Source organism: Neophocaena asiaeorientalis, unplaced genomic scaffold, assembly GCF_003031525.2.
Source record: "Neophocaena asiaeorientalis asiaeorientalis breed wild unplaced genomic scaffold, Neophocaena_asiaeorientalis_V1.1 scaffold175, whole genome shotgun sequence".
Classification (NCBI taxonomy): domain Eukaryota; kingdom Metazoa; phylum Chordata; class Mammalia; order Artiodactyla; family Phocoenidae; genus Neophocaena; species Neophocaena asiaeorientalis.
Window position 1 is genome coordinate 2,824,238 of NW_020175390.1, and position 13,466 is coordinate 2,837,703.

A 13,466-nucleotide genomic window follows, 5' to 3' on the forward strand; every position below is an offset into this window, starting at 1 on the left:
TGAACTGGTTATTATTACTTTTTAAAATCTATGTCATTCGTGTTCATTCACAGAAACTTACTGATTAAGCAAACTTTTACTAAGACAACACCTAAGTATTGTTTGTAATTTTGATTTTTAAAAAATTTTCCTCCAAGGAAGAGAATGCAGGCCACTCCATCTAGTAACAAAGAGAGTACTTCCACTGATGTCCATGAAGTCATACCATACTCTTAATCTCGGTCACTATCATCACCCCCATACATATCAGCAAGTTTTTTAAAACGAGGCCCCCAGTCGCTGAGGTAACCGTAATCTTGGTTACAATCTACTGTGGGAGATTCCAAAGAACTGAGTGAATCTGCTATGGAATCATTCCCTTCATAGGCGTACGTTGCCAGTGAATCATAAGGAGGTGCACTTGGGTCTGAGTCATTTTCTTTTAATCTTCGATGGATAAAATCTTGCACATCAATATTTTCCCACAGAGGTACAGTCCTCCTTATCTGAAAAATTGTTTCAGGCATTACATCCCTTCTAAATTTACTATCTTCTCTTGCTTCTGGATTCCTTAATGTGCCAATGTCAAAAGCTTGGGTATCTTCTTCCCCGCCGCCTTCATCATTGTAGGTCACAATGTTGTCCCGGACATCGTCTTTTGAAATTATCAAAGGTTCCTTTTTTCTTTGCCTCTTCAATGCAACAAACAGCACAACTAAAACTATTAACAAAAACAAAAACAAAAAAATACAACAACAACAAGAAGAAAAAACCAGAGAGAAAATTGTGAGATTCCATGATTCGGGTTTAAATTAATATAGCGCACTTTTGTATTTGTGATCTTGGTGTGGTGTAAGAAGTGTTAAGTTCATTTGGATATAAAGAGTAACTATCCTACACAAATACAGGATGATTTGGGCCAGTGACTGGATGTACTATATTGATAAAGAAACAGATATTGCAATGCCATTTATTTACTTTCAAGACTCAATCTCCTATGGGGCTCTGGCACTGAAAATCTTCAATTATGGCGAATGCATTTAGCCAACTGTAAGTATGTAATACCTCATTCTTCCCCAATGCATGTTTGTTTCAAAATACTAAAATTCTAAAGCTACAATCATTATTATCCCAAGAGAAGTTCAGTACCAATTTAATATTATCTTAAGGACTCAAGGGAATACAGGCAAAGTATTGCTCACATATATGCATGTCATGTGTATATGTATGTATAATATATGTTATGTGTATATATATCATACATATGTACACACACACACATACATATATGCTACTAATCTCATCTATTCCCATATGTCACATCTGTTTAGTTAATTTCTTTTATTGACCTGGTTTTGAAAGCCTGCTTAAAATCTGAAATATAACTCTATAAGCTACAATATAAAATTAAAACTCAAACTCATCCTTACCTTGTTCTCATCGTACAGATATTACCCTATTTCTGAGGACTTCCTTGATATATAGTTGCATTCAAACTTTGGGGCTGAAATGTTAATTGTGCTCCCTGTATATGCTGTATTATTATTTACATGCTTATGTTATCAAGTTAACTATGAACTTCCCCACATATGACATACTTCCTTATTTCTTGTTATACTGCTGGAATTTAAATTATTATGCATGTATTTGACAATGAACATTTGAAATATAAATATATTTTGAAATTAAAAATTACATTTTAAAACAATAAGAAAGATCACATGATTTCCAACAAAATACATTTCCATAGAAAATGAACCAAGTACATAATTTTATACATAAGAAAGTTAAGAATTAAAGGATATTTTCCAAAAGCATACTTATACATTTCTGGGGAGAAATAAAAACCAGGTTTTCCTTACTTTATGGAAGTTAAATGTTTTGTCAATACTACTGAAGTCTCACTGAAAAATAAGAACATGTTGCCTCAGAAACCTACCATTCATTTTCTCAGTCTTTGTTTTGAGATTACACAAACTCATTTCCATTGAGACTGCACTTCACCATGGCCCTTGAGGCCCCTGTAACTACACTTAAGGCCCATACAATGCTATTGTCATATTGGCCGATACATTTTCCTCAGCTCTTACTAATTGGTAATAAGAAAACAAAAGATTCATTAGAAGTATCTTCACTAACCTCTGCAGATCAGGCTTTGGGTGCCGAGCTATATTCAAAATCATGTTGAAGACATTTTAAAAAACTTTTCATTAATAATGAGACATATCTATACTGTCTTCTGTTAAAGGATGATCATAAATTAAGTCCAACATAGACCTGAAATCCACAAATCTAGTGAATCATGCAGTAGAAAAACAGGGTTCTTTCTAAGTTTAATACTGAATGAATTAATTTATAAATTCTCTATGCATAGAAGAACAACCATATAGTAAAATCGTTTTAAGGGTTTCTTAACTAATATAATGTTTATGAACTTTCACAAATGGTCCTCAGAATCTGCTCTGAGGGTTTTCTGCTTTGTCAGGCCAAAATTATCTGCTTCTTTTCCCTTGACTGAGGTTTTTAATCTGGTGTATGTGAACAGAATTCAAAGAGACTAAGGTAAGGAGTAGAAAAAAATGCTATATTCTGTAATATAGAAAGTTATATTTTCACTATAACTTGAATTTAACATTTTTTTCTATTGATACCAGCATAAACTGTAGTGATAGTAACAGTATGTGTGACTTTTAAACCAATAGAAATCAGATACTTTATATTGTATTATAGTTAGGATATATTACAAATAATCATTAGACTTGTTCTAGAACAAAGCACATATGACAATAATTAAACACGTTTTGCTTTTATGTATTTTGTTTAATTTGGATAAATGTATTTCCTTTTGTGTTACATGTCTTATTTTTATAAATTTAAATTATTATTCTAAATAGGTCCATAGCTTCATCTTCACTATGAAAGGTGTCCAAGGAACCAAAAAGATTAAAAAGCCCTGCCCTAGGTTTTAACCCACTACTTTGCCTTGTAACATAGATATAAACTATGAATTACGTTTCTTCAAACTGTATAGCAGGATAGGTCTAAAATATTATTGTCCATGCTATATCACCATTTTGCAAAAAGCAGACTCTTCTAACTTCAGAGATATAGAAACTATGTCCAGCCATTAGTATAAAGACGTTAAATAACAGCAAGGATGCTTAAAGAACTTTTATAATGAAACCTTATGAGTTAAAACCCATTTTAACTAAAATAATACAAAATCATTCCACATTTAGGCAATAAATTGAGAAGGTAAAATACAGGAATTGTGTGCCTTCTATATTTCCTGGGGCAGAAAGATGGCAGACTTTTCAGAATAAAAGAAGCCTTCTAGGATTTCTGCGTAGAGAAAAATATTATCTAATTTAGTTGGATAATGTTATAATATCTAAACCTATTCCTATCTTTTTGGGTGGATTATGTTCCCTCATGTATGCATGCATGTCTTTATGTGTTAGTATGTGTTATATTAATATTGAAATTAAAAAATCAAATTTGAAATATACATATTTCCATATTGTCCTAAATTAGGAAAGTAGAACTATTTGAGCAAATAAAGCAATATGATATCAGTAGCACTTAGTTAAAAGCGTAAGCCAACATTTAATCTCCATGAGGATACAAAAATATTTTATGGAGGAGTTGAACTTTCTAGCAGCAGGTGGAGATGTGGACTGCTGCTGCTGCTGATGGTAGTAGTGTGTTAAGTTCTAAACCATCTTACGAAAAATGTTTTTCTAAATAGTTGGATCATCATAACTGAGACAAATGTTTTCCCCTCACTTTCATCAGTTCCCCACTGAAGTCCTGCAAGAATATCTGGCCAAAGGGATTTTATCCAGATAGCCTGAGAGGATTTGCAGTGAAAAGGAGCCAGCACATATGAGCATTGGGACATAAATTTGGCTAGCTCTCCTGCCCTAAGCATTCATTTTGGATGAATATTTGATGGAAACAAGTTTGGGGGGAATGTGTTACAGTGGAACAACTGTTTAATTGAATTAAATCATTGTCCTGTTAGGGCATGCTCAAAGAAAGCATTTGCACTTGGAAGCATGACTTTATTTAGAAAATATTGCTGGAGTAGGTATGACCACAATGCCATAGTGATATTTTAAGAAATGAGCTTAAAATTTAATTTGGTGTGTTGTGCCTACATTTAACAAATTTTATGAAAAAAAAGTTTATCTTACTGTGACAAGTTAAATGCACTGGCCAATTCCATTTATGATATACATAACTTAGTATTTGTTAGGAATATTATTTGTAAAGTAGTCTTTTGTTTTGAGGATAATGCTTAGAAAGGTGGATTCTGAAATAGAATAATCTGGGTTTTAATGCTAGTTAAAACACTTTCTGAATGAGTGACTTTGTGTAAGTTATCTAACCTTTCTGTAGAAGAATAAAAGCATTTACCTTATAGAGTTGATATGAAAATTAAATCAATTATTAAATGAAATGTCCTTAGAAATGGGACGATCTTAGTTAACACTAAACACTATAAATATAAAACATATTTTAAAATATACGTATATATCACTAACTATTATATCCTTGTTTTCGGTCTCTTTAAAGCTAGAACTATCCACAGTCAAAAACTCAATTGTTTTTCAATTGGAAGAACAATTTTAATAACAAGTTAAAATTTTCAGCCGTTAGCTCTAAAGAAGAGTGCTTTTCAGTGTGCAATCACTGGGTAATGAGGGAGAGAATTCCTTGAGTTGAATGAGCATATCTCAGGGGCATATCTTTCAGGGGCATAGTTTACCAAGTAGTATGACGACACAGAGAAGGATAGCGATGAGAGCTCCCGTGCTCAGGCCAGCAGAGAGGACCAAGGCCTCGGCATTGCAGGACTGCATGTTACCTTGATTATCACAGGCACACACACGAATGGTGAGTGTGCCAGTGCTGCTTTGGATTGGATAATCATTGTCAAAGATTAAAATTGGCAGCAGATACGTGCTCATTTTGTTGCGGCTATACCCATCTTTTCGAGTCATGATTCCTGCTGTATTATCTGCAAAAACAAAAAGTCAGACCAGTTTTAAAATTTTGCCTCTTAAGGTTTCATAATATTTGTCTTCAAAAATGTTCTGTACCTTTATTATCTACAATGGTGAAGTTCGGATTGAGGGGAAATTCTGGCACTGGTTCAAAGAAGAATTTGTGGCCTCGGGGAGGATCATCTTTGTCCATGACACTGACAGTCTGAATCAACTAAAACCAAAGAAAAATTAATTAAATAGAGCACACAAATCAACTCTTGTTATTACAAGACATTTTAAATCAGTGTTTGAGCTTTAAATATATCACTGAAATTAAATACTGAAATTAAACAAAAAATTCCATTTTCAGAAAATTTTGCCAAGATTTTTTTTGTAGTTCTGTCTAATGTAACTTATTTAATGAAGAATGAAAAATGCCCATCAAGTATCAGTTTGCAGAGCACCTCTATGGATCATTATCTGATTCCTGGCCACTGTAGTATCCAAGAGAAGAAAAGAAAAATTTGATCACGCCAGTCTTTTGTCTTTTAACATTGTTAATATATACTACCAGCCCATTTTATTATGAATTGGTTACCAATATGTTGCCTCCCCGAGATAATGATTGTTTCAAAGGCAAAGGACATAACAGAGGTGTTTTTTTTAAAAAAAAAACAAAAGTGCTTAGCACAACCACTCCTGGAGATTAAGGAAACTATAAATATAGCTTTGGGAATATGAGCAATATGCCATATAATATGAGAAAGGAGAAGATTTTAAAGCTGTGGGGCACCATAATTACAATCATATTGAATACTTTATTCAAATTGTTTGCTCTTCTTTTTAATGGTATTTGCAAAGTTTAGAAGAATATACAAATAAATGCTTCTAAAGTTTTGTAAAATCATTGTTGAATTTGAGAAATTATAGCACCTCTCCGCTGTGCTCCCTGTAGGTCAGAGGTGTACCATAGTGTGAAGATGGAGCAGCAAATGACAGGTTGGGCAGAAAAATTCCACTGAGCATTTTATTGTGGATAAAACACAGAGCTACACATCAGGGTGCCTGTTTTCCAGTCCTGGGTCTGCCGTCTGTGTGATTTATAATTACAGTCATTTAATTACCATTACTTTCAAACTTCTCTTCTACAAAAACAAATAGTGGCACCACTTCCAGGTATAATAGTCTAACATTCTGTGATGAAGAATTATTAGAATTTCACGGTAGTTTAATGTATCCATTGTTTTGGTTATTGTGTATCTTCTATGGCCATACCAACCTGCATACTCACTAGTTAATACTTTTTCCTCTTTGATATTAACCATAATTTTGTTCATTTTACTGACAGAGACACATGTAACCTTATGTTTCTTTATACAATACTTCTGAAAGTGCATAATTATTAATATAAACTTGATATGATTTTTCTCCTTACAAGATTGGCACATGACATAGAAAAACTTATATAAGATCTAATATTCTTGCTCAAACTTCTGTTCCAGAATAGCAATAATGTAACAAATATTTAGTAATATTTTAATCATAAACATCATCGATCCTTTCATTGTATGACTCTGAGTTCTTGAAATGATTAGATGAGCCATTGTTTAAACATATTTTAAGAGAGAATATATATCAGTAGCTTGACATCTATATTATGTTTTATTTTTAACCTTGTTGATTTTAACAGGAAAATTGTTTTCCGATTATATGAACAATGACATAGACATGTTAATAGCAGTAGTATATATTAAAAGAATTTTAATTAGTTAATATCAATTATACTTTATCATCAAATATTAATTTTGTAATATATAAATAACTCACATGAAACAATAAAAAAGCATGCTAATAGATAAATAAGTAAAGAATATCTACAGGCTATTATCAGTTGACTTGTGTGCCTTCAAATTATATGTTTAAGACCTAATCCCCAGTACCTGTGTTGTGACTTTATTTGGAATAAGCTCTTTGCAGATGTAATCAAGTTAAGATGAGGTCATACCGAATTAGGGTGGACCCTAATCCAGTGAATGGAGTTCTCACAAAAAGAGGGAAATATGGACACAAATAGAGATACAGAAATAATATCATATAACAATGGAGACAGAGATTGGAGTAATTTGGGTCCACAAACCAAGGAACACTAAGAACCACCAGCAAACACAGAGGCTAGGAAGTGGCAAGGAAGGATCCTCCCCTAAAGCCTTCTGAGAGAGCATGAACCTGCTGACACATTGATTCTGGACTTCTAGCCTCCAGAACCGTGTCAGAGAATACATTTCTGTTGTTTCAAGCTATCTAGTTTGTGTAAATTTGTCATGGTAGCCTTGGGAAACTAATATAGCTATAAAATGTTTAGCCTCAATAATTTTGGAGGAATTCATGTTAAAATTATTATGAGGGCTTCCCTGGTGGCGCAGTGGTTGAGAGTCTGTCTGCCGATGCAGGGGACACGGGTTCGTGCCCCGGTCTGGGAAGATCCCACATGCCGTGGAGCGGCTGGGCCCGTGAGCCATGGCCGCTGAGCCTGCGCGTCCAGAGCCTGTGCTCCACAATGGGAGAGGCCACAACAGTGAGAAGCCCGCGTACCGCAAAAAAAAAAAAAAAATTATTATGAGATTTTACATATTGGTAGATAGTATTTAAAATTTAGTGTTGCCCAATAAATGAGCAATTATACACATTTGGTGGAAGTTATTACTAGGTATATAACATATTCTGAGCACTATTTGGAAGCATTGATGAGTATTTATAGATAAAATTTATTTCTTCTTTGAAGATTTCATCAAAGAAAAATGATTCCAGGTGGTATACAACTATACATGTATTATAATGCTCACTGTAGTGCTGTCTGCTAGAGTAACATTTTGGTGGTAAACCAAATTTCCATTAATAAATGGGTAGTTGAATAAGCTAACTAATGTGTAGCTATGCTCTGAAAAGTAAGCAGCAAATTAAAAATAATCGAACTGAGAATATGCCCATTACTTGTTACGAAGTGAAAAAAGGAAAACAATTTTTTTTTTTTTTTTTACGGTACGCGGGCCTCTCACTGCTGTGGCCTCTCCCGTTGCGGAGCACAGGTTCCGGACGCGCAGGCTCAGCGGCCATGGCTCACGGGCCTAGCCGCTCCGCGGCATGTGGGATCTTCTCGGACCGGGGCAGGAACCCTTGTCCCCTGCATTGGCAGGTGGACTCTCAACCACTGCGCCACCAGGGAAGCCCAGGAAAACAATTTTTAATCCAAATAACTGTGTAGTGATTCTTTGCTGGTGAAAAGAAAATAAAAACTTCATTTGTATTTCTGTGTATGTAAGTGGAATGTGGTATGTACCTCTTTCTTAGTCTGCTTGAGCTGCCATAACAAAACACCATATACTGAATGGCTTATATAGTAAAAATTTATTTTCTCACAATTCTGAAGGTTGGAAGACCAAGATCAGTGTATCAGCATAGTGGGCTTCTAGTGAGAGGTCTCTTCCTTGCTTTCAGACAGCTTCCTTCTTGCTACATCTTCACATAGCCTTTCCTTTGATCATGTGTATGACAATAGAGGGTGATCTCTCTGGTGTCTCTTCTTTAATGGACACTAATACTGTCAGATCAGAGCCCCACTTTATGACCTCATTTAACCTTAATTCCTTCCTTAGAGACCCCCATCTTCAGATGATACAGCCACACTGGGGGATAGGGCTTCAACATATGAATTCTGAGGGGGCAGAAATATTCAGTTCATTATAATCTCTACTGGAATAGAAGAAAGACTATATTTCACTTTATTTTCTATATTAAAAGAACATGATAGAATTATATATGATTCTTACCATCTACATACTTTTTCCTCAAGGAAATATCTAAATAACTCGTTAAAATTTCTTTCAATAACATTTAAGTAGTTTGTATTTGTAAAATACATTATTTGTATTTGTAAAATACTGTATTAGTGTAAAAAATGAACATATTCTGCATTTTCTTAAAATTACTTTAGAGATACCTGAAATATTACTTTATAAGAGGAGTTTTTAACTCTTGTACACTTTTTTATCTCACTAATATTAAAGTCAAAAAATCAGAAACAAAATATAACTTGTCTCAAACCAAAATGTCCTGATTGAGCAACTCAAAGTAGCAAAATGTAATCAGCAAGACAATTATTATGATTTCCTTTATATTAACACAACAATTTTATTTTCATACTTCATGTTTTATTTAATAATGTATGTTCATTCTATTCATGATTATAGCTCAGTATCAGTATGATTATGAATCCAGGTAGGAAATTTTTATATATGTGATATTCATTATGTACCTAGTCTATAAATTAAAGCATATATTATAATTTTTCCTATTATATCATAGATTATAAAATATTTAAAAAATCATCTTTTTAAGATTATTGTGATTTTTTTGGTAAGGAGAGATAAACAAGTGACAAGGAAGACTGACAATAGTTTGCATGAAAAAAAATGTGCAAGTAAATTAATGTAGTGTCATCTGCCTTTGTGAAGAGAAAATTTTTTTTTAAGTTTATAATAACTTACCTGCCCAGGTTTTGCATTTTCACAGACAAATGTTTCATAGTACATGGCAAGTTCTGGAGCATGGTCATTTATATCCAGAATTCTGATGAAAACAGGAATGCGGCTACTTTGTTTTGAGTTATCTGCAATGAGAACATGTGTAAGATTTCAGTCTCATTTACAGAGTAGTAGTGATATTGCTTGCCCCGTTTGTAACTTAGCAACAGATCATTTCTGGGGTGTTCATTTCTTGATTGGATTGCTGATGGATATCTCAGCTTTCTTACACGGTTCAGATGAAGAGCATGACAGAAAGAGGAGAATATAATTGAGAGTGAATATTATTTGTAAGAGATAATTTTCTTAGACTGATTATTTTTATGAGGTTAGATTATATTTTTATCCTACAGTGAGATGTAAAAGAAAATCAAGTTTAAAATAAAATGAATATTTGATAATCATTAAAGTAATTTAAAAATCCAACACATTCTAAATCATTTCTCTCAGCTCTTGCTGAGAGAATTAATTCAGCAAGAGTGGAAATTCATTCCACTCAAGTAAAAGAGTCTACCTAATGCTATTGTTTTACTATTTTGGTGAAAAATAATGTGTTCAGGTGGATGTATTTCCAACTTACTTATCTCTGTGGCTGTAATGGTGATGTTATGCCAAGGGGTTGACTCCCGGTCAAGAGGCTTCAAAGTGAAAATAGAACCATTTTCTGAGTGAATACTGAAAATCCGGTCCATATCCGAATGCCGATCAACAGAGTATCTAGCAGAAAAGAGACTCATAATTTCAGGCATTGTTTTAAAGTTATTAATTCATCTACCATTTCTTAAAGTTATAGGCAGTTCACATGATGGTCTGATAAATATGACAAGTAAAATACCGATAATTTTCTTGAATTTTTATTTAATGTAATTGTCATTTAGATAATTTGATGTAGTTGGCTGTTTTCATTATTACTGTTCTATGATATGTGTACTTCAGAGTCCTTAGTTATACTCATGAATCCTTGTGGCAGCTTTTAAGTGAGTTTTTAATTGTCACTTGATTAATTTATCCTATCATAGACCTATTGCAGTGCTTGAGACATATTAAAGTCATATTAAAGTTGATAGAGTCAATTGCATTGGATAAATTGAAATTATGTTGAAAATAACACATAAAAACATGTGTCCACAGAGTCCTTATAAGTGAATATGCAGAGGCTGTTGTAAAATACATGGCTCTTGAATGGTTCTCTATTCAAAGATCATTTCAGCTGAATCAAAGGTCTTCCTCCAATCTCTCCCTTTAGCCTTTTCCAAATAAAAACTGAAATGACAAAGAACCACAGATGTACTAGCTACCATTTTTGCATGTTTGAGATTTCTGCTGCTGAGTGTTTAATTGAGCCATGTAGGAATCTAATTGTGTCTCAAACATTAATGTTCAGATGAGTCAGATGAGTCACATGGGAATTCTGATTCAGTAAGTCTAGTGTGGGAACTGTTATTCTGCATTTCTAAAAAACTCTTAGGTGAATCCCATGTTGTAAAGTCCATAGATAAGGCTTTGTATAGCAAGGTTAAGACCATGGGATAAACTGGTTAGAATAAGGACAGCCGAAGGAGCAACAATGACAAGAGAACTAACAGACTAATCAGCATCTGGTGGCATCCTCATTTTTCTAGGTTTCTATTAAAGACACTTAGCAAATGAACTCCCTTTTAATCTGGTGAATTGGGAATTAACGACTCCCATTATAAATCCTAAATATATCCACTATCAGGCACTGACTTGGACAAAAAATAGACATTTAGGTTTCTAAACATTGTGAAACATTGGCAATTTTTAAAATATTGGATAAAAGTACATTTATCTAAATTCGATGATTTCTTTGGGTTATTTTAATAAAATGTGACTTAGTCCATTATTATAAGGACTGTGCTTAATTTAAGGGATCCGTTAGTAAACTCAGATTTCAAAAATTTTAACAACTTAATATAGTATATGATGGTGCTTACCTAATTTACTTTCTGCTAAATTTTGTAAAATTATTGTTTCAAACTCAAAAATACTGCTTCAAAGTGAGTATTTGGGCATGTGGAAAATATACATATTACATGTGTATATATTAGATTTCATCTCAAAGATAAAATAGCTAAAATCTTAGCATAGTTGGTCTCAGATTTCTTCCTGTACCTCACTCCCAAAATATGAAACCAGGACATTCACCTTGTTATCCTTTGGAAGTGTTGTGCAGTGTACAATAGAGCTACATGAAAATGGTAGTATTCCCTTATTTTTGCAATAATTATGATTGTAATTTTTCTACATGGTTGCTATAAAAAGAATTTGGGGATTTAGAAAAAAAAAACTCATGTGACATATGGTCGCTGCCCAAGATTAACTATCCTTCTGGGGTGGGAAATCCTAAGTAAATAGAGAAAAATTTTAAACCTGAATATAAAAATAATTATATAAAAATGCATAGTAGTGTATATATTTCCTAGAAGCAAAAGTTATGTTGAGTTTTAACTAAGCATTCATTGTCAGACAAGGATCTGAGAAAGTTCTTATTTTTTAAAATACTCATTAGTGTGCTAAGATCAAGAATAAAAGTCATATGAAATTTTCTCTTTTTAATTTTTATTGCTTAAATAGTGCTAAGACAAAAGATAATAGAGTGTTTCCTATGTCTAGGTTTCAATCCTCCTACAATTTAGTTCCTAATGTGGCCTGAGAAACATTGGAACATTTAAAAAATGGGGTTTTTTTCCTGAAGTACTTACACCAAATTCTGCTTATGAATACAAACAATCCTAAAAGGAACACAAAGAAAGCAAATAAAAGAGCATAACCACATAACCACATCTATGTGTTGAATGAATCTCAATTCATAATATTCACCTGTATATATTTATCTCCATTGTTGGAAAGGTCAGTAGTTAACCATTATCTGCTTATCGCTGAATAGATCTTGGATTCCTTCCTATCACTTGCATCAAAGATCAGAAGTAAAATAAAAATCGCTTTTTACCCATTGCTACATGCCCTAGAGATTAGCATGGAGATTTCTATGATTGAGGAATAGTTAACAATTCTAACATTATACAAATCTAGCTTTGATTCACTTTGAGCTTATGTGGGATCAAAATAGGCCTGTGTTTCTGGCTGCCCTACTCTTAGGTTCAACCTTGAAAAGCACTGTTTTCAAGTTAATAATTCATGAAGGAGAGTCACTTTGATGATTTTTAAATAGTTCACTTTAACATTAACACTGCAAACTTCCAGATCTGTATTTATAAATTTGCCCCACTGCAAATGATTTCTTGCAGTTTTTCAAAGCCCAGAGATAATTTTCATTTATTTATCAGCCAGTGCTCTATTTTCAACACAGAATAGGATGTTCTGGTTTACCTATTAATAATAAGTACACTGGATTACAACAAATGACCAAAAAGAGGCTGATAAACACATAACGCGAGACAAAACTGTCTCTATATCCCAGCAGATGGCTTATTAAAACAATACTTTATTGATCTCATTATATTGAATTTATAACAATAAGTTTTAAAAAAGATCATTGGCATAATTTTTTGAATGAATATGTTTTGCAGAAACAGGAGCCAATCACATAGGCAGCAAAAATAACAAGGTAAAAAGATCACAAGTGAGCTGACACTGTGGAAGCTGAACTCTGGTTCTAGTTTGTTTGTTTTTTAAGCTCTACAATTAAGAATTAAACACATAGCAGATCCCTATATTTTCACCTACTACAAAAAAACATGTAAATTAAATTACACCAGAACAAATCAGTAATATGTAGGAATACATCAAAGATAGTATTCCTTTTCCTTTCCTGAATTCCAGGTACATCTTCCACTAAGTCAATATAATTAGGCTATGAGTTTGCTCATTCCTTTCCAGCTACTGCTTTCCATAAATGTGTTTTCTAGCTACAAACTATGAAACCTTCCTTGAG

At 33.2% G+C, this 13,466-nt stretch overlaps 1 protein-coding gene across 2 annotated transcripts in view; it reads right to left on the reverse strand.

The window, feature by feature from the left end:
• Positions 1-212: 212 nt before the first annotated feature.
• The window catches only part of CDH9 (cadherin 9), a 78,185-nt gene continuing 64,931 nt past the window's right edge, over positions 213-13,466 (reverse strand). For both annotated transcript variants that reach the window (XM_024765772.1, XM_024765773.1), the window contains 5 exons: positions 10,131-10,267; positions 9,515-9,636; positions 5,085-5,202; positions 4,751-5,002; positions 213-700 (listed from right to left, as the gene is read on the reverse strand). In XM_024765772.1, coding sequence (XP_024621540.1) covers positions 213-700; positions 4,751-5,002; positions 5,085-5,202; positions 9,515-9,636; positions 10,131-10,267 — 1,117 coding nt within the window. The remainder of the gene's footprint in view (positions 701-4,750; positions 5,003-5,084; positions 5,203-9,514; positions 9,637-10,130; positions 10,268-13,466) is intronic.